Source organism: Corvus kubaryi, unplaced genomic scaffold (genome assembly GCF_017639235.1).
Source record: "Corvus kubaryi isolate FWS band 111438036 unplaced genomic scaffold, C.kubaryi_AGA036_p1.0 72, whole genome shotgun sequence".
Lineage (NCBI taxonomy): Eukaryota > Metazoa > Chordata > Aves > Passeriformes > Corvidae > Corvus > Corvus kubaryi.
This window is the reverse complement of record NW_024582060.1, coordinates 3,962,314-3,989,008: the sequence shown is the minus strand read 5'-3', so window position 1 is coordinate 3,989,008 and position 26,695 is coordinate 3,962,314. Positions and strand designations below refer to the sequence as shown.

The 26,695-nt window shown below is 38.5% G+C and overlaps 1 protein-coding gene across 3 annotated transcripts in view; it reads right to left on the bottom strand.

Annotated features, from left to right (window-relative positions):
- Window positions 1–26,695, bottom strand: part of PIK3C2G (phosphatidylinositol-4-phosphate 3-kinase catalytic subunit type 2 gamma) — a 194,110-nt gene that overhangs the window by 108,340 nt on the left and 59,075 nt on the right. For all 3 annotated transcript variants that reach the window (XM_042050268.1, XM_042050269.1, XM_042050267.1), the window contains 4 exons: window positions 19,111–19,225; window positions 17,653–17,783; window positions 11,513–11,701; window positions 90–183 (listed from right to left, as the gene is read on the bottom strand). In XM_042050268.1, coding sequence (XP_041906202.1) covers window positions 90–183; window positions 11,513–11,701; window positions 17,653–17,783; window positions 19,111–19,225 — 529 coding nt within the window. The remainder of the gene's footprint in view (window positions 1–89; window positions 184–11,512; window positions 11,702–17,652; window positions 17,784–19,110; window positions 19,226–26,695) is intronic.

Sequence of the window (26,695 nt, the reverse complement as noted above, 5' to 3'; positions counted from 1 at the left end):
TGTATCAACCAACCTAAAAGCATCAAAAGTATTTAATGCAGTTGTTGATCTGGACAGGAGATTCCCTTGGCTATCAATTTCCTCCTTACCTGAACCAGCTGTGGGAGGTATTCTAACAATTCATCATTTGACACATTTTCTATTTGTTGGACTGCTGCCCTGCGAATATCTTGATCTGGAAAACTAGAGCAAAACAAATAGGTATCATTAAGAGCTACCAGACCACTGCAACTCTCCTGAGTTCTCACTGATACAAGATGTTAGAAAAACTGATTTTCTCTCAAAATGGAACAGGGGGGGGAAAAAAAATCAATTAATTTGCTTTATTGTAACAAGAAACACACCACAGGTGTCTTAATTGGATTGACTGTTACAGTGCCGCACTGGGGAAAAAAACCCAACCTGATCTTCAAATACCTTTTTTAATTTGAACTACCACATATTGTAATTTTCTGAAATATGAAGCAAATTACAGATCTCTTGCTGCTCTTTGTTACCTGAAATGGGAAATTCCTGAGCCTTATGAACTTTTAACAGTCACTTGAAGACTTTGCTTGATCTGAGAAACAACACAAAAGCTTGACATTTCCCATACAAAAAGGGTTCATTTCAGATAATTTATTCTCAAATCAGCTCTTCTGTTTTCTGTCATAACACAATCAAACATACTTTTTAAACAAAAGCGATTTTGTACTTGAAAACACGGATTGGGTAGTTTTAGGATTTTATTCTGTGAAATTTGGTAAAAAATTAGCACCTTCTCCAGAAAGGCTCCAAGTCAGTGAAACAGACATTTCTGCTGAGAAAACATTTGAGAACTCAGCATAAGCTATATTCTCAACTAATTCTGGCTGAAACCAGGGTGGCTGTAGCCTGGTATAGATTTTGTGATGTTTCTCATCATAAAAATGAGAAAAGAGGAAAACACGGTGTGGCAGCAGCAATAATACAGAAAGAGAAGGCTGGATAATATAGATGGTAGAAACATTTTCCTTTGGAAGAGAATGAAATTTTGATGTAACCTGGTTGATCAAAACTGACTCTTAAAAGAATATTTTCTCTCCTCTGATAAAATATACAGAAAATATACAGTGTCACTTTTAACATTTGAAAGCCAAAAGATAACCTTTTAACCACTTCTTTTGAAAATCTAAAAATAATTTCTACCTTTTCATGTTTTGCAATTGTGAAATCATTAAAGCTTGGACTTCATGATCTCAGAGGTCTTTTCCGATCTCAATGATTCTATGATTTTATACACAGAGAATTTCCCAAACACAGAATTTGCCTAGAATGGTTCAAATTTAGCTGATTTGCTGCTGTTCTGCTTTCACAAGGAAAGGAACAGTGCTCCTCTGTGTACATCTGCTACGAGGTGTCACCCTTAGCTGTGTAATCAATCCTTGTGTGTTGTCCATTGCCATCCCAAGAATATTTTCTGTCTTCTCCTGAAGCAAACTGGAAATGTTCGTGGAGACCTTTCAGTTACCAGAGGTGCAAGAAGGGTCATCTCTGCCTAAGGGGCAGAAATGTCTTCAAACAGCACCACAGTCAAGTGGATATTGTTCAGAAGAGCTGGTGGGCTTTGATCCAGTTCCCTGAGGGCGAGCACCTGCCCCACAGAAAGCAGTGAATCCCTACCCTCTGAACTGCTATGGCTGTTAGGCTCTTGGGAGAAGCCTCTGATTTGGCAGTCTAGTCACACAAAAAGATGATGACTAAGGGACACAGGTTATCCTGTCAATTCACCCTGAGGAAAGTCCTTTGAAATCAGAACCTTCATGCATGGCAGGAGATGTCACAGGCCAACAGCGTCACTGCTTCAAGAGCTCAGCACAAAACCAGACTGCTCTCTTCCCACCTAGCACCTTTTGCCAATAATATAGAAATAAAAATCAGAAGTGAAACAGAGGAGGCAGAACCATACTTGCAGCAGCGACTGCTTGTTGCTATCAAGATAAAAAGAGAAGAAATTGTAAAGCTAAGCGCTCAGCAGTATAACAGCACCTGCTGCTGGAATCCTGAGTTTCTAAGTTCAATAAAACCAGCTGAAGCAGAACAGTAGGCACACTTCGATCAGCAAATTAACTAGAGGCCATCTAATCAAAATAGGGATATTCTGATTAAAAAAAAAAAAGGTGGACATTTGGACTTACTTGAATTAACTGGTTTCAGGGCTGCAACCTGTAACACTTCCCACCCCCCTTTCCCACGTGGCTCAGGTCCAGTTTTACTATTTTGTTTGTTTCTTATGGTCCATATTTAGTGACGTTTCTAATATGGTTTATAATTCTTTGTATAATGCTGAGAGGGCTTTGATGGGGAGAGGAGGAATACATTATAAATAAATTATCATCCTAGGCCCAAATTAGCATATTTTGCAAGGCTTATTTTTTTTTACTTATTTATTCTAGGCAACCTATTAGGAATGAGAAGTTGTTACTTTAATATTCACATGGCAATTTAGAACAAAACGTATTTGAAAGAGGACTACATATTAAAAAAATAATCCCTTCCATATCATCCTATTTTCTAATTATGCAATTGCTCCAAAGGATTGTGTGCCAAGCATGTGCAGATAATATGGAAATGAGTCTTTCCCTTCCCCTTCTTGCCTAGTTCAACAGGCTACTGAGCAGTGAAATACGCTCTACACAGGCACAAGGCCAAACAGAAAAATGTTATTACTTAGTTACATCTTGTCCTTACTAGCAGCCAAGATCTGAATACACACAATGCTATGAGGAGAGAAATTCCTGTATTTTTTTCCAGCTAGGCAAAGAATGAGAAAATTATTTGAATCCCAGACTTTCCAGAAAATCCAGCAGCTAACATTTGATTTATTTAGAATTGATTTGATGTAAGTCAAAGCTGGGGCTATGTCTAAGTCACCAGAAGCAGTGCCAGGAGATGTGATTAGGGCAATGACAGGCACTGTGGTGAGACACCTGCAGGGCAGTGTGCTTCAGGAAACATGGCTCTTGTTATTCTTTTTGAATGACATTTTGGTAATTTGTTGGTCTTGGTGACTAAATAGTTTCCTTCAGCTTGTAAATCCTGAGGTCAGCTTGAGGCTTAGTTCAGTCTTTTGAACAGAATGGGCAACTAGTACATTTTTTAAACTACCTGACAATTTGTTAACCCCTAGATGTAAGAGCCCTCACTTTTTTTGAATTTCAGTGTTGTTCAGGGCCACAAGTACAAGTACAATATTGAATTTGTATTTAAATATTGTACACAGGCACAATATTTAATTCTATTTGTTTTCTCCCTTACATTTGTATTTGAGCAAACATTTAACATCCTCAGAAACACTGGAGTTACAGCAAACTCTTAGGAACTCCACCAGTATTACATGATGCTTATGCTATTCATGCTTGCACACACCAGTTTATTTGCTAAAAGCCAATAAAAGGGTATGGCTTAGAAGCAGATCTGAGTTAAAAATCCCTTCACATGCCTGGAAACGATGCCATCTTGTAGTCTGGTACTTAATTAGTGCTGGAAGGTTTTTTTCCAGTGAATAATCTTGCAAATGTTTGAGTTGCATCAAATCTGATTTTAGTAATCCATAAATTAGTCTTGATTAGAGGACAAAATTAATTGATTTTTTGACTCTAACTCAATGCAAGAGAAAGCACTTCAGGCCCAAGAAAAAGAGCTTTACAGTTTGGATATTAGAGGGGAGCTGATTTCCAGGGCTTGCTGCAATGAATATGCAATTATTTATTTACACATGCTGAAAACTCTGAAAGCAGGGAAGTGAGACAACTCTATCACAACAAATTCAATATTCCAGTCTTTAAGAGTATGCTCCTAAGAAAGAAGAGCTCATCTGTAGCACAGCCTGTCTACATCAGATCCGTTTTTTGAGGGCTTTGAAGAAGAGATTGTCAGAACTGACATGTGGCCTCTGACTATGGCTTCAGAGAGGCAGGACCTTCAAGGACTCCTCTTCCTAGCTGCTTTATGGTTATCACCAAAAAAACTGAGAATTTAGCTAAAAAAAACCCCAGCTTAAAACAAAAGCTTTTAACAATGCTCGTAAGATTCTTTTTTTTACATAGTTTCAAATATATAATTGTCATGCAGGTTTAGGTTTCCACTTACTTATAGTTGTTCCTTTTTTCCCCCTCAACAAACCACCTATTGGTCAAAAAATACTTCAGTGAATAGAACCATTGTGTTGTGGTTCTATTCACTGTGACTAGAGCCAAAGTATTCCCCATTCATTTGCTTGGCTGCATTGTAATATCTTTCAGCTTTCTTCTTTTGGCCAATTTAATTGTTCTCCCTTAAGGCAATGAGTACTCCACAACAGAGATCATGACTTCTTACATATTTGTTCCAGGTTCACACACATCAGAAACATCACAGACTCTATGAAAAATAAACAATATGTAAATTAAAGTTGTTGAGTTTAGTCCTCAGTAATAGGTCACACTATGCAGGACTTCAAATGTCCCCTTCACAGCTTGTCTCACAATTTGGATTCTCTGTAAGCTATGAAACCGTTTTCCTCTAATTAAACACTCACCTATTTAAACTCAACACCCTTTTTGCAGTTTTGTTCTTCCCTCTCTGCATGATGCCAGTGATTGACAGCCACCCATTTTTTATCTTTTAAGTAGATTACTAGGTCTCCCTTGAGACTTTACGGTGTGTTTTGTAAAAGTTGAATTTTGAGCTGGATGAGCACAGATTGCAACTTGGTTTAGAAATAAGGACAACTTGCAGTCTTTGTTTTTTTCATACTGATAGCCAGTCGGGAGCTATGTGTCTAGCTGTACCTTTTAGCTAAATCAGATTCAAACAGAAAACTAAGCACTGCTGAGGTGTCCTGTGGATCTGTGAAATCCTCTTGAGATTTTAGCATCTGCCAGTGGTGAGCTGACTGTAAAAGAGAAATAAATGTGCATTTTATTTTTAACAGTTTTATTATTCTAATTTTATTGTGCTGTCTCAGATAGCCCTGTGCCAGAATATATTTGTCAGGTAAGTGAAACTGCTCACTTCTCTACATTTTCTGGCACGTGATGATCTCTGATGAGAACAATGTAGCCTTTTACAGGCCTTCTTTTAAGGTAGAGGTTTATATCATGCCACTTATTTCTGCATTTCCCTTCACATTTTAAATTCTGTTGCATTGTCAAAAAAGAAAAACTTCACTCTGCGAAGTGCATGGTATTAAGTCTGGCAAAACCAAGGAAAACTGAACTAGCAAACCTACTGGAATGAGGATACCAACTGAAAACAAAAAACCCTTTAAGTAGTAAAGTATATCATGTCATTGATGGATGCAACTGGGCCAGGAGAGAAAGTATGGAAGAAATGTTTAGAAGAGTAGACAGGGAAGTTTTGTGAGGCAGTTTAAGTATTTTAAAAGCAATTAGACAGAAAGAGGGAAGAAACTACTAGAATAATGATTAAGGTGTACGTCAGACTTCTGCATGCTAGCTCGAAGAGAGCCTGGAGGTGTAGCCACAACCTGACTGCACTGCAGCAGGCACAGACAAACACAAAAGCACAGGCAGACGGGGGTGTGCTCCTCACCCGAGGGGCTGTCCCTAAATAGGGGGTGAAGGCAAACAGGGAGAGGCAAAGAAGGGAGAGAGAGGGTACTCTCCCATATAACTTGTACACAGAAGGTTTATTGAGGTGAGGCAAAAGGAGCAGGAGATGGAGAGCCGAAAATCTGATAAGGGACCAGGGATTTTATAGTGGGGATAGGAAAGGCGGGGCTAAGGGATACAGCAAATGGGATACTTGACAGGAGGCGGGGTTGAGTGCAAGAGAACCAATGAAAGGATTTAGGGAAGGAACCAATGGGGCATCGAGGAACAAAGAACTTTCTAGAACTGATACATATTAAACTTGGGAAATGAATATACACAACCTCATACATAAAGCAAGGAGGGAATAACATTAAGCAATCAGGGGAAAACATGCAAACAGCAGAACAAAGGAATCATGGGTTCTCACAAGTTATATACTAAACTTGGGTTGCTGACCACCACAGGGGGAGGTCTGAGTTCTCCTCAGGAGGCAGAAGAGCTGGAGTCACCTGCACTGCTAGAGGTGTATCGTTTTAGCTTACAGATAGCATAAGCTGGGTTTTCTGTTGGTGATTTTTTTCACTCTTTTGAGGGCTTCTGAAAATAAACCACTGTGAGTGCATGGAGGGTAGAAAATGGTAAGGATTGAAGGAAAGTACAGAAAGATAACAAATACCATCAGTAAAAAGGACACTGCCTTTTCATACTTTTTTTGTTGAAAAAGAGAAATTCACTCTTCATTGTGAGAAGTCACATGAACCCTTCCCAACCTCACACATCACAGAAGTTATGGTCGTCTTCACTAGCTTTTGCTTTGGCTGATTGATTGGCAGATAAATCTGTTGAATTTGCTCACAGAAAATATACTTTCAGTCATGCTCACATAGATTTTCTACAACAAATTCTGACTGCAACAACTAAAAGTAAGTTTAAGATGTCATGGAGACCATATGGTGAACCATATCCTAGGACAAGAGTAGGAAGAAATTACCAAAAAGCAGTTTCCATTTGAAACCTGTATGATCTAGAAGGTTCTTCCCACCCCAGAGACAAACTCCTCTGTTACATTAAACCTGAAGATTAAACCATGGAAAACATGATTATTTAGATTAAGCTTCCTGACCAGAGAGCACATTTATGCACAAAAAGCATGTAATATCCTACATAGTTGTCTTTTGCTATTTGTCCTACTAAAGCATTCTGCTGTGGTACCTTCATATTATTGCCAAGAAAACTAAAAATGGTTAAAACCAGTGAAAAAAAAAAATAAAGAATTCATCATGTTCCACTGCTTAAAGACTTGTCTATTCCTAGCAATGGATATATCACCATCTAAGTTATCACTAAATTTCATGTATGTTAAGCATAAGCAGTTTTAAAGCTTCGTCAGTAACGTGTTCTGTACATCAAAGTATGAAATTAATTGTGGAGTGTTGCTTTGTTCTTATCTTATTTCTTTGCATACACCTGTGTTTGCTCTCCATATTGATGCATAACTACAGCCAAGTAACAAGATGCAAACGGGCAAGATATGCTCTACTTCTATATGGTTTATTCTCATGTGAGCTCGAAGGGAACACTTTAAATTCTCCTTTTATTGAAACAATGACAATCCGATTCAACAATTCTAAATCAATTTGGCTTCCAAAGGTATAAGAGCAAAATCTGTCTCTGAGGTATCACCTTTTATTATAATTATTGGTTAGATATCTGAACCTCTGAAATGAAATAGCCACTTTGCTACATAAGGCGAAAATCAAGAATAATACTGTGACAGTCACAGGTTGAGGGATACTATAACCAAAACTGTGTCTGACACCACATGGTTTTAAAGGATTCTTCTTTCCTGTGCAGTTGCCCTGAGGGAAGTAGAATTCAGCAGGAAGTTTCTAGGAAAATTTTTAAGCCTAACAGGGAGGCTACATCTTCAGCTCCCCTGTCTATTTCAAAAAGTTCTTTCATCAAAATGGTTGGAGCCATGAACTATGCTGGAAAAAGACACACCTTCCGTGGCTGTTCTCTGATTCTAGCTCAGTATCTTGATTCCTAGCCATGACGCCTCACAGGGCTGCCAGAAAAAAAAATTAAAAAAAAGCTGAAGAAGACATTTTCTATTTTGATTAACAAATATGCTTGGACTTTCCTTTGCAGTAATTTGAATAGCAAGATAACCTGACTAAAAATTCCAAGCATGGTTGTTCTAAACATACACAAAACATTGGCCTGCTAGCAACGCATCATAAATGGTGGCATTGCTAACCCTGCCTTTGGTTTCTTTCTGTCATCAAGAAAATGCTCTGAGTAAATGAGTGTACTGGTGTTATTTCCCTGGGTAGCGTGACACGCAGTGTAGATCCAGTTTTAGAAAGCTCTAACTCACTAAAGCTTGGCTTTTTACCAAACTCAATAAGCGACAGCACGGCAAAATGCACAGGGCACCAAGAAGCTGTTCTGAGTAGGAGGGACCATGTCTATAACTTCTGCCTTAGGGATAATTTTATACTTCAGGCAACAGCTTATAACCATCCTTCCCTGAAATTAGAGGTAAGAGTGTAAAATCTTTTTCCACACTTCCCCCTCCCATCGTCTCCATCGCATCTCTATTGATTAAAGAAACATTAATGGTTTTTTAAATTCCTTTTTGTAAGCATCGGCTCCTAGGGCTCTAACAATCAATGCACTTGCTCCAACTACTGGATTCAAGGTTGCAACTGAATTTATCTGTGAAATTTACCGTGATCGTGTTTTCCATTTATGAAAGTTCTTCCTTTCCACTGCATAAATGAGCATGTTATCATTTGGCTGCCTTGAGAGTTGCCTGCAAAGTGAAAGAGCAGAAGCAAGAGAGGCACGCTCAAAGAACAAGAAACATCTATTAAAGGGTGTGTTTAACTGTGAGGTGAACAAAACAACTTAGAAGTTTCGGAGAGTTGCAAAGAGCTTTCCAGTTCAGATTCCAGATAATGGGGTTTGATCTGATGGCCTGTGATACCTCTCGCCAAGATCTGTGACGTTGCCTTCTAACCCAGGCCATGAGGAAGCACCTCCAATGCTTTTTCATTTCTTTACCCTCACAAATGTGTGTTTGAGTTTAATCATCAGGCAGACACTGCTTTTTTTGCTCTGAGAAGAAGGATAATTTAGAGTTCCCAGCCCAAGGCATGCAGAAGTGACTAGTGATTTTGAGAACCCTTTCTAAAGAGTGAGCACATGCCTCCAGCACAGATTCAGGTTCTCTTTAAGACACTGCAAACTGAAGTTCCACCAAAGAAAGTGTCCAGAATGTGGAGTGACTGGAAACTCTTGGTTTCTTTTATGGTACTGATAAATGGTGTTGCACAGAAATAATACAGCATAGAGCTAAGCTGCAGATCTCCTTGCTTTAGGTTGTACTGTAAGTTGAATATTTATGCAGAATCAATTTTAATTTGGAAAAAATTATAGAATAAAAATGCGAGAGGGCTTTTAAAAAAAAAACCAAAACCAAACCAAAACCTGTTTTAGGAAGCCTCTGAGCTGCAGATTACTGAAATTTGGGAGAGTAGCAGTGTCACTATGTTTGGCCCATTTTCATAGTCTTCCCTGGGTAGCTGTTGTTGGTCACCACTGGAAAAAGGATGCACTAGGCCGACTTTTGGGCTGATTTAGTGCAGTTGCTCCTGTCAGCAATACATGTAGACAAAGATCAGCTCTAATTCATTTTCCTTACCCACAGTTTGATAGTGATGGTAACACAAGTCCTTAAAATAGGCATGGATATATGAGGAGCATTTATTTTATATTCTGCTCATGTTTTACATGAACTTGGATCTTTCAGCCGTGTCTCAGCAATCACAAGAAATCAGAGAGCTGTTTTGTGGATGATAGAAGTGAGGAACTGAGTTCATGTGTTGTCAATGACAAACATAAAATAGGACAGTGTTGAATGAATGTTCAAAACCAGCTCAGTTAAAGAGCCTGTGATCCAAAGTCAGTGAAGGTAAGGAGGAAATAAGGTTGGACCCTCTCCAGTGCTACTGTATTTTTTTCAAAATGATAAAAATCTGAGAAATAGAGAACTAAGAGAAGAAACCTCAGAAATCCATTTGTATGGAAAGTACTCCTCTCCTTCAACCCACTCTCTCACTTTGCATATCCATGTGTCTCAGCAGTTAAATCAGTGACCCAGGCATTTTTGAAACTAGGCATCTTTAGGGAAATGTAATCTCTCTGTTTCTGAAGGTTAGCTTCCGAGTTGTTCATGCACCTACAAAATATTGTAGATATGAGAAGGACAGATTTTTTTTCTTAAGAGGATTTGTTTTGTGATCCAGAACTTCTTTCTGCAGTATTACCATGAAGCAAAAAAAACCTGGCTTGATATTATCTTCTGTGAGAAAGAAACTATAGGGACAAGCCATCTAAGATCCTGATCAGGAGAGAAGTTCCTGTTCTTTGGCACAACTGCAGGTGCCAGCCACTCCCAATGGTGGCATAAGAGAGACAAAGTGATGGTATTTTCCCCTCTTTCCATGCCAGCAATCTTTGTGGTAGCCAGAATGAACAGTGGGTACACTGCACCCAATGCACCCTGAGAACATCCCTGCACACTCAGGGACAGACTGAGTCATAGTAAATACTCTCTGAAGCACCTGAAAGGACTGATATTCTGCACCACACCCTTGTGCAGAGCTGAATCTTCAAAGAACAATAAAGCTCTTCACTTGCAGAAATGCCACCCAGATACAGAAACAAAATCAGGCAAAAGGTCTGATCTAAAAGCCTGGCATGCTCGGACAAACCCTATCAAATTCTCTTTCTACTCTGAAGTCTGGAAGACAACACACTGCCCATATACTCTTTTCTACATGGATCTTTTTAAAATTAGAATTGGATCCTAATAATTTAATAATGATAAATAGCAATATTATGCTTCAGAGTCTGATCCGTCAGGATGTTTGCTTCCACCATTCTCACTACACATAAAAAAGACATGTATGCAAACATGTGAAACTGCTAATAGTTCAGATAGAAACCTGGGATAAAAGTATTCATAGGAAATTGCATCCAGAGGGAAATAACAGAAAATAATCAGTTTTAGATTATTAAATATCTGTTTTTAATAATATGAAAGTGTATCAAGTCACAGTCTATTTCTCAAGTAAAGCTTTACAGGAGGTTTATTGTTTTTCTAAAGGTATAGCATGAAACCGAGATTGCAAAACTGGTGCAGCTTGTGCTTCCCTGAGACAAGCAATGGCTTGATAAAACAGATTTGCTCAAGCATTTCCATCTGCATGTGTAATGCTTTTACAGGTCACTTAATGCAAAATACCTCCCAAGTTTTTGGAAGGAATGTAGCTGCTGACACAGATTCTGTCCCCTGACATCTCTGTTACGTCATGGGTAGGGCTATCTCCAGCATCAAGAAAGTGTCCTGGCAAACAATCAGCTCCCAGTGTAAGAAGTGGGGGTGGAACACAAGGCACAGCAACAGAATTTATTTAACTGACTTCCAAGTTTCATCCCATCTCCTTCAGAAAGATAGGTTACACGTGGGACTGTGTGTATTTACATAGATTATTGTGTAACCTAGAGACATATTTCAGTCCTCCTTATCTCCCATTAGTCACCTCATGTCAGTACAGTAGTTTGAAGTTATGGAGTGCTGTGTAAGTGCTACGTATTTGACTGATCACCAGTTACCAGAAACTGCCTGAATCTGTCCTAGAGAATGAAATACTCTTTTCATTATCCTGAGAAACAGAAAACCTTCTCAGCCAAGAAGACATGGTTGGCACACTCAACTCAAGGTCACCACAAGAGTTGCAACTGCATTTTCACTTTGACACAGAGAGAAACAAAAGCACAGCCAGTGCTGTGCCAGATACTGTGCTGAGCAACCTGAAGCACTGCATTAGCCAGCATGTGATCATTCTGTTTATCGTTACTTTCCTACTTGGGTAATTGTCCCTTACCTGAAAGTCAGCAGCCCAAGTGCCTCTAGAGGGTTAGAAAATTTCCAGCTCCTGAGCAAGGCATACATTTCTGACACTGTGGTTCGATCCCAGCTGGGTGCACTGCCCAGCACCAGAGGAAGGGAGCAGTTTTGATTATTGCAGGAGTAGCGATAAAACCATAAAATTCTTCTCTGTTGCTCTGAGAGTCTGGAAAAGAAGATTAGAAATTCAGTTTGAAATTAAAACCACCTGAAGCTTTGTGTAGCAACAAAGTTTATTGTACAGAGGGGCCAAGTCACACAGTGCACTGCTTTTCAGCTAAGTGCATGTTTTCCTTGGGGTAGGACATCATTTTCTGCAGACCAGCCTTCATAAGAAAAGTGATACTTATACTCTGGATCTGTCAGCCTTAGGTCATATAAAAATGAAGTGCCAAAAGACACACACACAAACATATATATATTTATATGATTATTTCACATTCCAAGCACTCTCAATTTTCTTCTCTGCTGTCTCTATTGTTGGTGTTGTTTGTTTGTTTTTACTGATTGGGTTTTTTTGGCAAAGAAGGTGCAGTTGTCACTGGGTAAATTATTGTTGCATCCATCTGCTACAGATCATCTCCAACTAATTTTCGTAACTAGACACACAACACTGCAAGTCATAGCTTTCATTCCTGCCCTTGCTTTGACTCTTTAATGCAGATGTGTCTATTTTTAACATTTATATTTGCTTTTAAAATAGTGTTTAGGCACGTCTATGCACGTGCACAAAAACATGAGCACAGGCACACACATGCAGAGTGTGATTACCCCTAGAAGTGATATGAGATTGGAAAAGGGAAGAAAAGCTCCCAACAACTTCTATATTTGTTTGAAAAGTCTAGCTTGCCATGCTTTACTGTACTCACAAAAAAAAAAAAAAAAAAAAGATGCAATATACCAGACTCCTCACAGAGACATTAGATATCTAAATGTCATATTGATAAAATGGTCAGTCATCACACCATATTTCACCACAGTGAGAAATGCCTCAGAATAATTTCTGCCTTATATCATCTGATTTGTCAACAATTCTGATGTCTTTGCCTCATGCATATTAAATCTCAGATTCTGACACATTGGAAAACAGGAAAATAAATTTCCCTGGAGAGACAAGCTCAGACAATTGCCTTAATTTGATATCAGAGCCTTCAAAAGAAAACTCTGAAAGAGCAAACTGATCACCAGTTCATACACATAATTACTGAAAACAGGAAGAACATTGTTTTCTTGGTCATATTTGACCAGGTCGGTGATGCATCTATTTAAGAGCATAACACAGTTGTGACTTTAAACAAACCTAAATATTTCAGAATGAGGTGTGAGGAATCTAGTAGAAGGCAGTAAGTAAATAGTTTGCTTCCAGACAGGCATTTAATTATCCAGACGTGTAAACAGGGCTTAAAATCTAAGTGTTTACGTTCTTTCTGAGGTTGTCTTCCTTCTGTTTGCAATGTTTTGGGGCATTCTTAGCCAAAAAAAAATCTTAGCCCCGCTCTGTCAAGATTGTGTCATTCACAGCTCATAGAAATGAGTTCCTCTGGCTCTGTAGGCACTAGAGAACTTTCCTCCCTTACAATTTTGAATTGCCAAGTGTTTAGGAACAGAAAGCAGCAGCACAAAGATGGGCATGTTTTTTTCCTGAGTGAATGTTAATTTCTTCCCTTTAGGAGAATAAGCTCATAAATGTATGCAGAAGATGAACTTAACTGTGATACCCATCCTGACTTTCAGTAATCATTTCAGGAAAAGCATCATTTTGGTAATGACTTAAGAAACAACTTCAGAATTCATAGCATGTCTTCTGTGACAATAGATAGATGCCTTTGCAAGCGTGTGAAAAATCACGCACAGAAAAAGAGATAAAAGTCAGCCTAAAGCTTCGTTGCCTGTCTGGTTATCTCATGCATTTGGATGACATTCTGCAGGACAGTTCAGCTAAAGGACCTCTTTTATATGTTAACTTTAAGCAGAAATTTCAGCTTTCAAACAGCATCCTCCAAACTAGACAATCTGTTGCTCAGATTAAAGCAGCTAAAGCTTCTACTGAGCTTGCAAAGGAAGATAAGAAATCAATCCTTGTATCATGTTTTCTAAATAACAGATTTCTCCCTCTGACTTCACTCAGAGGCAATGCCATTTTCTCTTTCCATGCTTTAAAGATCAGAGATGAAACGAAAGGGTGGGGTAGGAGTATTTTAGGTTTTGATTTTAAGTTTCTTAGTTGTAGCAAAAGTTTATATAAACCTGTAATAAGACATTTAAGACGGTAAAAATATTTTGCATACATATAGGATCTGAAGATTATTATGAAAATAAGGGCATTTCTTTGTCTCAGTAGGGTTAAGATGCTAATTAAACCTCCTTTTTTTGATAAAAATTAAGTTTATGTTTTTTTAGATAGAGCTGCGTCTAAATTTCCCTCCATGTGAGATGTCTATTAAAATATTTGGCATTCTGTTTAACACAAATAAAACCAAAATACCTTATAACCTAAATAATTCAGCAGTTTTCTGTTCAGGTTTTGATTAATCCCTTTAGCTAAACGAAGAAAACAGCTTCTCTGAAGGTTTTGTCAGCTGTTAATTGTTACTTTTTTGGTGGGGGGGGGGAAACAGCAAAAAATGAGTTTAAATGTTTCTGAGCTGTTTTTGTTCTTCATGTTCAGTACTAAAGGAGAATAAGACAAAAGGCAAAAAGAGGAGAGAGTAGCAAAGATAGAAAATGCAAATTTCTCTTCCCCAGCACTGATTTTCACTTTAAAGTTTCTCTTCCATGGACGGACTAGAAAAGACCTCTTCTGCTATTGACCCAACTGGAAGTAGACTTTCTAATCCCGCCTCATCACAACAGGACTCTTGTGACCACTGGCAGGCAAACTAGATTCTTCCCAGCTAAGTGGCAAAAAGGAAAAGGGAAGCTGGAAGAGAGGGAAAATAAGGTGGAAGGAAAACAATGAATGAAGGAAATAAAGGTGGCAGAAACCAGATTGTCATGTTCCTGGCTTCAAACTGGTCTCCCATCCTTTCACTGGGATGCAAGGAGGCTGTATCAGGTTCAAAGAGCCTCCTTTATCTCAGATGCTGCATTTTCTGGGGCTTGTATTTCAAACACAGTAATCCTAAAAGGAATCAGAGGCTCACATCTGAAATGTTTTCAGAAGTCAGCCAAAGCAGCTGGCAGTGCCTAATGAGTTCTCCTCTTGGCTCTCTCTTGTCTGGTTTGGTGATGATGCCAAAGATCAGAGTGTAGGGCTGTGAGGAGCACAAGATCCATGTGGCGAAGTTCATTTCCTTCAGTCCCACTGAATAACATCTTCGTTAATCAACACCCAAGACATGCTGGCCATGGGGACCAGTGATCTGAGCCACCTACCAGAAGGACAAGAGTCCGAGCGTCTGGGAAGGCCATATATCTGGGGCAGATACACATCCATGTAACAGGAACAGGCCCAAGCACCAGCAACCAAATCATGTAGTTGTGGACCCTGAGGGTTTTTATGTCTGGGTGTCAGCAGCTGGGGAGAGCAGGGAGATCTGGGTCCAGCTAACTGGATAGACTGAGCACAACTACTGGGGAAATCAATTTTTTGATACTATATACAAAAATATATATGTATGTGCATCTATTCCACCAGCAGACTTGGATCCTGATCCTGCAGAGAGGAGGAACAGAATCAGGCTGTCTGTGCTGTCAGTTTTGTGTTAGTGTTGCACTCAAAACATTACTGGATTCAACAACCTGTAAGAAAGACGACCATGCAGCTGTCTGGTTTTAACCACTGCATCTTCCTTTTCTACCATTGGTTTAAGAATTTTCTGTCCATTCACATATTCCCTCTGCTTTCAGTAGAGTGAACAGAAGGATTCTGACAGCCTGAGAAAGGTTTCTTGTGTCTTCTGACCACAGACACCCACTTATTTCAAAGTTATATTTGAGGCTTGTAAGCCTGAAGCATCATCACTGAGTGATATTGCCACAAAAAAGCTGCCTAGATTCCTCTCTTTTTCTTGACATATGGAAAAAAAGAAGAGAAGAAATCTTCGGGTATCACAGCAATAATGTGTTTGGATACAAATGTGCTACAATTTTTTAAGAGAAAGTATCTCATGAATGAGGAAGGTAAAAAAAAAAAAATCCTCTGATACAGATACAATAAAATTACATGCTGACAGATTCCTCTGGATTACAAAGTACTAGAGAATGGAATTGCTTCATTAACCCCAGGTACTTTACCCTTCACCTTGATGACCCATTTGTTAGACCAGCATTGCCTGTAAGACAGGAGGACAGAAAACTATGGGAAAATGTGGGAGTACCACTGTCTTTCTTCCAAGGACCTGTAACTGAACTTAGCACAGCCTTAACTCCAAACTGGTGACTTTCAGTGGTCTCTTCCCTTCATATTCCCACAGAACCCAAAATTGTTGTATTATGGATGTTATAGGATCTACCCTTGCCTGGTCCTTTGTAAAACCTATTGATGAACCTGTTATCCATGAATTTGTGTTTAGCCTTCATGAATGTGGTGATGTTTTCTGCCTTCACAGCTTTGTGGCAGCAGATTTTAAAAGCTCACCACTGACTGTCTAAAGAAGTACTTTATTCCATTTACTGATAACTGATTTCCTACTTGTTTCATTGAACATCCCTAAGTTCAAATATTGTAGGATTTGATGAGGCATTTACCTTGTCTAACACCACCATGATTTTACACAAATTAATTGTACATACACAGACATGCTCCAGTCTTCTCTCCAAACTGTAGAGTCTCAGCCTTTTTAGCTTATCCTGGTCAAAGAGCTGCTTAACCTCTTTCATGATATTTGTTGCCCCTCTCTGCACACTACCCACATCTACTGTGTCCTTCCTGAGTCTTGAAGACAAGAACTGTGTGGTGTTTTCAATAAAATGGACATCAAGGTTTTAAGCAGCAGAGAAATGGCACACACTGTCTTCTTTGACAAATTACTTTGTACTTAGCTAATTTCTTAATGATCTTATTCCTTCTTACTGAAACCACCATTTTACCATGGTAACAAAGGTCACAGGCATTTGTTTTGAAGTACCCTAAATCGTTCTGAAGCATATTTTGCAGATGGAAATTTTACTGGCACTGTGGCTGTTCACAATAAAATACTGACATCCCATTCACATTTTAAAATAAAATTACAAAAGCTTAAATCATAGACCCCGTGTATAATAAAAATAATTTTACATTTCATCTGTCTTTGTAAAAGCTGTGTTAAACATCAAATACAACAGCAAAATTGTCTCTTGCTTTTTTTTTTAATAAATTAATTTTAAAAACCCCTCAAACCACCAACATAGAAATCAGCACAGAAAAGTCTTCTTAACAGATACATCATATCCCACTGAGAGTGCTGAATTATGTTATTTAGTTATTGCACAACTAATGCATCTTTTGACATTTGATGGAGGATTAATTCACACAATTAACTGACATTAGTATAATGGCTCTCTGTAAGCACCTGTGCTCCAAATTCCACTCTGATTATACCCAAAATTATTTCATGCAGTACATAATCCTAATTGGTAGTACAACATTCATACAGCTGAGCATACTAATCTGCTTCAGTTCAGAGTGTGTTTGTTTTGTTTCACTTTGTCTTTATCCACCTTCTGTGAAAGCTGAACTTTTCACACTTCTTTCCTTGCTTATAACTTGAAACAGATTTTTCAAAAACCATTTAACAGCTCTATCTGAAGTCTGAGTGTTTAATAACTAAAGGAGGCCGATTTCCATAGAACCTAACGGTGTTCTTGCTAATACTGATACAGATGTACTGCCTTACCTGAAAATCTTATGTTTTGAATGAAAAATCAGTTTCTTGCCTCAAAGACATGAAAAGATGTAGTAATAGAAAGGGAAAAACAGTCCTTTGCTAAACTGGTAAAATACACTGCCACCTCCGGGGCCTTATTAGGCCTTGCTGTGATCTGTTCTTTCATTTAGAGGTGCTACTTCTCAAATCAGTCAAGTTAGGCTCCTTCATAGGAAAATTTTCTTTTTAACAAATTTGATACATCTAATTATGATCAGTAGGATAAATACAGCACAGCAAGAATCAGCAGGGTTAGGTGGGGACAACTTACAGCAAGAGAGAACGTATCTGTGAAAGTCTTGCAATGTGCTTCAGGCACTCCTGGGTTGGCTCTGCAAGATCACCTCTTCTTTCTTCAGGTTCAGGTTTAATGAACTCCAAATCAGTTTCTGGGAAGTCGATCTTTATTTAAAAAAAAAAAAACAAAAGAAGAGGGGATAATTATTTGAGGATGCTCACTCTATGTAATATGTTACTTAAATGTTTTGGTGATAAATTCCATCCACAGAAATCAGTGGGACCTAACTTTCCTGGGAGAATTTAATCCACCATATTACAATTTTATTAGAACTCCATGAATTAAAATCTGACGCAAGTTCTTACTTTTTGCCTCCTTTTTTTTTTTTAATGAGATGGTTCTCAAATGGAAAACTTTCATTAATGTAGATTTGCTTTGTTTCGTGAAAAGTAAGGCTATTTCTGATGTGTAGTTTGTCACCATAAGAGATGGAAATCAGATTCCTGATTTCACTTCTGGATGTTATATATATATATATTTATTTATATATATATTTAGTACAGCATCTACCAATTTTCCATTCTTAAACATGCCTGTCAGAAATCTAAGATAATGTTTTTCAAGATACAGAGAAAGTAAAGACTCAACCAAAACTACAACACGTGAGGTACTTGATAATCTGAGTAGACTTATCTGAAAATTCAGATTGTTCTTCAAAATTCAGCCCAATTTGCATTCAGCTTTGGTCTATTAATGCACACCAAAATGCCTTATCTATATCTACTTTTTAATATAAGTATTTGATATGCATCACTCTCCTAAAGGTTAACAAAGTTATTCCCTATGAAACACTCAGGCACATCACAAAACTAGATGGTCTTTAAGGTCTCTTCAAATCCAAGCCTAGATTTTCTATAAAAATATATATTTATAACCTATAACATATAAATATATATGAAAATATATATTTATAACAATTTATAACAAATTGTGATACTGCTCTGTGGCTGGGAATAACTGAAAATGAGGGGGGAGAATGAGAAATCCTGTTTCATTTCTTTCAGTAGATATTACAAATTAATAGCCATTTACTGTCTCAACCCCCTGTATTATTAATAGGAGATGCTATTTTAAGGCATGGTCTTTGACTGAACTCCTCAGCCTGGAAAATCCCCATTTGCTTGTCTGTTAAAACAAGGCTATTTTTAGGCCAGGCTCATTTATCTGTATTACCTGCTTTTACATTTCATTTGCTAGCAATCATTCAGATCTTTAACAGAGAAAACAATTGGCTTTGTCCTTGAAATACCCAGTTGCTAACTTGACATGGAAAGGTGACAAAACCACCGTGCAGACCTGAGGTATTTATTTGAGTGGCTATAATGGAAATACGATTTTGAGTTTGGGTGGTCTCGGTGAGCTCTGGGAACATCCCTTTTTCTTGCACTTTGTTAGAAAACAAGCCTTTGCTTTGCCTTCTCGCTTTCTCACCTGCAGGGTGACTGAGGTTGGTATCTCAGTGCTGCAGATGCCTGGGGTGATCATTGTTGTGGGGAGCGTGCTGTACAGTGCCATGCTGAGCAGCACAGTTCCGTGGGCCAGCCTCCTGCAAGAAGCACAGAGAGAAACACTGCACTGGTAACAGGCTTCACTGAAATCCCATCAAAGAACATGGAGCTGCAGAGCTTAAAAGACAAGCAAAAGGGGAGCAAACCTTTTATCTTTATGTGACTAGTACAAATCTGGCCTCAACAAGTAGAGGTTGCATCCTGATGGTTTCACTGCCACAGCAGTATCTCCTCATTTGCAGGGTTCATGAAAAAATCGCTCTGCCAAGGCATTCTGAGTCAACTCTGCACTTTACCACTGGCTTCTTGTGTAACAGGGGCTGCCCTTTAGGCCAGGTGTAAAATAAGGATAATGCATTATTTCTGTCTCAAGATTTAATTTTTAGGACAAACATGGTCGAGACTGTGAAGCATCAACACACTGCAAGGTGGAGGGCAGCATATTTATTCCACGAAAAGAAGAAACTCATGGCTATCTGCTGCAACCATAAGGGATCCTTGCTGATTTTATGTGTAGGTGGCAGGGAGAGGGGAGTATGATATGAGAGCCTCCAAAGAGCTGAAAGAAGTTTGAGTGGGATAGTTTGTACCGCATGTGCCACATACAGTTTTTGGACAGATGAAAGGTTATGGTCTAAAGTAACAGTCTGAGCACTACACCTACCAGCAGGTGTTATCAGAAAAACAGGCATGCATGTGGCCAGCAGATAAGAAGCCCAGCATGATTGGGCAGGTCAGCACAATTCAGTCTAGAGAACCTGAATAAAATCAGAAAGTTTGGGTGTAAATTCTAAGCATAACAAATCGACTCAAATTAAGAATGCAGCACCTGAGTAAAGAAAGATATAATACGCTGGTCTTAGCCCTTAATTTCTCCATATCTTAATGATTAGTGGGGTCAGAAATTTGATAATGTTAAGCAGTGTTCTTTTACTGACAAATACTTTTTATTAAGATTTTTTAAACACTACTCAGTCAAAACAACCGAGAGAATGCACTCTTCTGCCCACTGCAGCAGAGACAGCCACGGTAAATGAGGTCTGAATGCCTGCCTTTCACCTAAGAGGAAGATGTTAGAGGTACAAGCGACACCAGATGGGTTATTTGATCCCAGCATGAATTTGCAGGTTGCTGTAAAGAAAGTACCTTTTGAATTGCAAATTGAAATAAATTGCTTAAAGTCATCTGAAGAAGATTTAAGAAACTGCCACAAAGTTACTGTTATAGTCAACACAAATGAGTATAAACCTAATTCAGGACTAATTTTTCTTTTTCACTTCTCAAGCTGTTTGTGTTGTTAGCACAGACATTTAATTTTATTTTATTGTGAGAGCACAGCTCAGGAGGATTAAAGACAGCTATTTTCTGAAGTTTCTTTTGCAGCCGTAGGTGCATTTGCAGGGGAATGGAGGCAGAAAAAGAGCTGTGATATGAACTAGATAGCACTTGGAGGAAAGCAATTGTGTGATATGAAGTCTCTCTCATTTAGGTAATTGATGTGAACGAGGAAGTGATCAATGGTGATTCAAAGTGGTTTTCCTGTGATGTGTACTCAGATGACCTTTAATAAACGAGTTGCATCTCTTCAACCAATCCTTTGTTGACAAAGATTTACATCATAATTTGAACTAATTGGCACTTTTGTTAGAAGGGAGAGGAGCAGCTGAGAATAAATGAACATGAAGACTAAATTACCCTTTTGAGCTCTCATTAATGCTAATCACTCTCATATTGTGCTCTAAAACTATGGGGGCCTTTAAAAAAGAATACATACAGTGGATTTTTTTCCTGGGAAACCTGCGTAGACAAATACAAGAAGTAGCACAGAACTCAGAGGTATTGTAGACGTGTTTGAGACATTTCCAGAGCTCATTATTTCAACTCATTTACACCTAGAACAGATGTGGCTAAGACTGTCCAGGACAACAAGGAAGAATCTCCAGATGGGCTTCTCAAGAGTCCTCAACTGAAGAAATAGCAAGTAAAGCAACGTGCCTACATGAGTTTACATGTTAAAGCAGACAGAACTGTGAGGAAAAACAAAGCTATTAGGACACTCCAACAGTGTGGAGATAACATTTCCTAATTAGAAATGAACTTGTCTTAAAAACTAGACATATTTATGCCTTGTATACTGAGTGGCCTAATTTATACCTTAACAAATAAGTGAGCAACTCATTTATCTTCCGTCAGTAAGTCACTCTTTGGACTGCAAACACAGGAGGCATTTTTCACAACATGTGAAGGGGCACTGACAACTGTGTCATACAGAGTATGTTTTTGAGGCACAGCTTTCCTCAGTGGCAAGGTTTAACCCCAGCCAAGCCCCACACAGCCACTTACTTCCTCGCCAGCTGTGTCAGGGAGAGAATGGGAAGGGTAAAAGCTGGAAAACTCATGGGTTGGGATAAAGAGAATTTAATAGGGAAAGCAAAAGTCGTGCACACAAGCACAGCAAAAACAAGGAATTAATTCACTTCTTCCCATGGGCAGGCCGGTGTTCAGCCATCTCCAGAAGAGCAGGGGCCCATCACAGGGAACGGTGACTTGGGAAGAGAAACGCTGCCACTCCAAATGTCTCTGCTCTTTCTCCTTTATCACCCCGCAGTTTACACACTGAAAATGATGCCACATGGCCTGGAATATCCCTCTGGTCAGTTTGGGTCACCTGTACTGGCTGTGTCGCCTCCCAACCTCCCAGGCACCCCCAGCTTCCTTGCCAGTGTGGCAGCATGAAAAGAAGAAAAGGCCTTGGCTCTGTGTGAGCCCTGCTCAATAGTAACAAAAACATCTCTATATTATCAACCCTGTGTTCAGCATAAATCCAAAACACAACTCCATACCAGCCACTGGGGAGAAAATTAATTCTACCCCAGCCCAAATCAGCACACACAGCAAACTTTGGGGCACTACATACACAGTAAATATTCCTCAGAACAGTCAGCTTTTGGACACAGAAATGGAACAATAACAGGGGCCAAGTGGGTGAATGAAAGAGGGAAAACATGCATCATTATTTTTAGAAAAAGAAGCAGGTGAGAGTGCAGGACCCATTCAGAAAATGAAGGAATTAGTATCATGAGCATGATAACCATATCCTTTAGTGAATAAACAGATTCTTCTCTCTGCTACTTGGTTCTGCTGATGAGCTCAGGAAGGTCACTCCCTATTCCGCCTACCATTCCAGTTTTTCCATCTGTGAGGTGAGGATAATGACCTTTTAACAACTGTATAATGATCACAGCCACAGAAAATGGCTTTCATGTAACAACTTCAGCATCAAGCAGATCAGAAAGTGAATATGCTGCTCTGTGCCTACTGCCATTTATTTATTTGGGAATTCTACAGATTCCCTTCTCTTTTTTATTACTGGAGCTAAAATAAACTTCCCATCTTGTTACAGAAAATGACATTGCTATTTAAAGGCAGCTTAAGTTATCCTAACTTAACAAAGTCAGTTGTGTCCTGAAGTCACATGGCAGACTTCCCTCACGACACCCACTAGAGGAAAGTTTTGCTGCTTGCTCTGTCTGATTTGGAAATACCAAAATAAATTGTGGTGCTAGAATCAGTGCAGCCAGAGCAATGGGAACTGTGGGGGACATTGCAACTCCCAAACTGCCCCAAAATGATGGATTTCTGACTCGTTAATTAGCTCTGAACCACAAAACTGTTCAGCCCAAGAGACAAACGCAGTCTCTGATGTGAAGGAATGGAGGGCTGGCACACAGGCTTCTAAACACTTTTTGGATTGCCTCTAGCGTCTAGTAAGACTTCTTGCTACAGATGTACCATCAAAGGCTCTACTGGCACTGATTTAGGGCTACTGTATAAAGTCAACTATCTGACAAGGCTGAGAAGAGCAGATATGCTGGCTCACCTACTGGGCAAGTAGGCAGCTACACTCATTACCACCGCCTTCATTCACAAATGTATATAGCATTAGAGTAGGGTTACTGCTTAGGCTGAATAAACCGGGAAAATTAGGACAAAGTACTGTGTAAAAATAATGTAAGTGTCCCCAAACCTGACATCATAAGTCTCAGAAGTACAGAGTTGAGGTTAAATTTAAAGGAAATGCAAAGCTGCTAAGATATATAGAAAAACCCTCCCCTTATCTTATGACCCAAGGAGTCTTAATTCTGTATTAGAATCATACTGTGAAATAACTCCTTTATTGTAATTACAAATACTACAGAGTTCTAGAAAATTCAAAATAGAGACAATTTTCAACTGCAAAGTAATGCTAAATGTACTGCAAACATTTATAAGGACCACAACCTCCATCCCCACGGTTTCTAGTTAAACTTCCTTAAATTTGTAAGTGATAATTACATTGAGTACAAAATTAACAGGTTATTCCAGACTTTGGAAAAAAATCTTGCAGTTATGTTTCTGATTACTTCATCTTTTTTATTCCAGAAATATAAAGTCACAAAATTAGTTTATGAGCAATGACTTTAGAGTAAACAACTACATTTAGGCAACTCTTGGAGAATACTTTCAGGAAGCCAGTTTGATAAGCAGGAATCCCAACACATGTTTGGCAAAGACTACAGTGTATATCCAGCAGCTAATCATGCTATAAATCTGCACACTGCAAGAAAACTGTCAGAAGAGTGAAAGATAACACTAGAATTCAGGAAATAATGTAAATTACGCAAATTTGAAATTTGCTAAACATCTGTTCACTGACAAGTCTTTAGCAACAACAAAAACCCTAAAGCTAGCCAAATTCTTGAGGATGTTTTTAGGTATTATGTGGTTTCAAAACAGGCCAGGTACGAAGAAGAGATTGCAATATAAAATAATAAGTAATATGCTTTAAATAAAGAGCTAGATTTGTTTCTTTATAAATATATATATATATATATACTTCTCATACAATCTTACTAGTATTTTTTAGAGGAGAACTGGAGTGTTAAATTCTCAGAAAATAACTACAGCCCTTTGATCTGGCAAGAGACTTTAACATGGTCATGCCCAAAAGCACGAGAAACTTCTCACCTCTTGAAACAGATGAAAAGAATTTGTATACATGTTAAAATAAGTTCATGTTTTTTTAACCTCCAGGTTGAATTAAACATAAAGAATCAAAATACAAAGAAGAGATGTCACCATATGATGAAAATAATTATTTGGGAAGAGAAATTATATATAAAATTTACCAAGGAGAGTAAATTCAGAGACTTTTAAATTAGTGTTCTTTTGCCCTAACAGATCAAAATTCCTAAATAATACCAGGGAATACCCCCAAACTGTTGTTTTGGGGTTTTTTTTTTCTTGTATCTTTAACATAAGCCAAAGAAGTTTGAATAGAATTTCTGTGGTTTTAATCAGAAGGTGATATAATGGGACAGAAATGAGGAACAGTATTTTAAAAAATGTTTGACATTTATTTTCTTTTTCCAGTGTTTAACAAAGCAATCTTTTTTTTTTTTTTTTAAGCAAGCATCTGAATAGAAAAAGAGGAGCCACACTCTGTCCTTATCTTCACTGACCCTGAGAAGAGACCAACTGGGACAAGGATTTGAACCAGGATGTTTGATGACCCAGGCAAACACCTCAGGGCAGCTGGCTTCTTCCAAGAGCTTATTTCTGTCCTTTCCCCAATAAATTAAATTCTAGACATAAGAATCCTAAGACTTTTTTAGAACTCAAATTCACCCCTGAGAAAAGTTTTATTTTGAGAAAGTGTTATTTTCCAAGCTAGAAATGTTTTGTTAAGATTTTCTGGTCAGATTTCTTTAATCTCTTTATACACATTCACAGAGTTTGTTATTTAAAAACCCTAATACCATAATCTTTGCAGTAATACAAGGTGCTCTTGACATATTAGCATGACACTAGAGGTACAAATCTTTTCTTGGTACATACTTTCAAGTTCAGAAGTACTCTATCGAAATAAGTCTGGAAGTTTAGTTGCATTCCAGCAGCAAGGGGAGTTTCAGAGCAATTCTTTTTTTCAAACCAGTCTGTCTATCAATTGAAACGACAGGGAATGAATAATCCTATGGAGCTGTGGTTGGCCAAAGGAGAAAAAGGCATTTAGGCTTCTTTGTGGTGGTAATTACTGTAATTGTAAATGACACAGCTATCAGATATGGGGATGTTGAGCATGCTATTCCTAAATCATTCCTGCAACAACTCAACCTTGATTTCTGCTTTGAAGGGTCATTTCAGCAGTGATCTCTACAATTACACAGCAAATGAAAGGGAAGTAGCCCTCTATCCTCTTCACTGTGCTGATTGTGTGTTCCAGGAAAGAATGGAGCCATTTTTCAGTCAAATTTTTGAAAATATCAGGTTGGCATGGGGATCTACTGAATGAAAACCAATGTTCTTGCTCTGATGGCATACATGAAAAAATATACCTCACAGGGAGATGAGGACTTTCGGGCCTTCCAAAAGTATTTCCTTTTGGACTTGGATGCTCCAGAGAAAGCCAGGTCCTCAAGAGAAGAGTTCTCATATAGGCACCTTTGGAGAGCAAATAGGATAAGTGTTCCCTCATTAAGTTCTCATGCCTCAAACATATTTCATACTTTCTTTAAAAATACACACACAATGGAAGAGTGAAGTGCACTTCTTAAGACTAGCTATGAAAGAAAAGTCATTGAATAAATTGCCCAAGCAATCCCTGGAGCAGAGATTTGATTCATGCTTTTTTCCTTCCTTCAAGCTAAGTGCTCTAAACACTAGGGTACAAAAGAACACAGTAACCTTGAATTTTCTCTGGAAAGATGGAAAAAGCATCTAGCCCCATCCAAAGGATTTCCTACACCTCTCAGATTAAAAGTTCAAAGAAACACAAGGTCTTTCAAATATAGCAAATTAATACAAGCAATCAGATTTTTTTGTTTATTTTGTTTTAAATGGTGATTGCTACCATATAGAGAAGTAGATCAAGATGTCTCAAGGCGAAGAAAGACCTGTAGCTTGGAGGTGGATGCTAATGCAGAAACTTGGGGGGCTTGAACATATCCCTCCCATTGCACAGAGGGTATTGCAGGGCTAAATAAAAAATTTGTATCACTGCAAAGATTCAATCTAAATTCAGATGTCCCAGTGCTACTGAAACATATTTAGAACACTGTGGAAAACTTACCTTGGATCTCTGTTTATACATCACTGCGGAGACATTCCAACTACAAGCAACTGTTATGTTGTGTACTGTGTAGAAAGAAGTGGTTAGAAAAGAGAAGAAAGTTTCTAAAGTGCTGTGGAGAGTGAAGAGCTGTCATTGTGGTCACCACTAACTGTCCCAATTTGAGCAGAATGAATGTGTGTGAGAACAGAAAAAAGAAAACAAAACCAACCACTGTGAACAAGAAAGAAAAAGATTTGGCAAAGCTACAGGACTGGGCCTTTCAACAGGCCTAGGGAACCTTAAACAGTCACCTAAACCAAGAAAAACAAGCAAGCAAGTGAGAGAAAGGGAAGGAAGGAAAAGGAAAAGGAAAAGGAAAAGGAAAAGGAAAAGGAAAAGGAAAAGGAAAAGGAAAAGG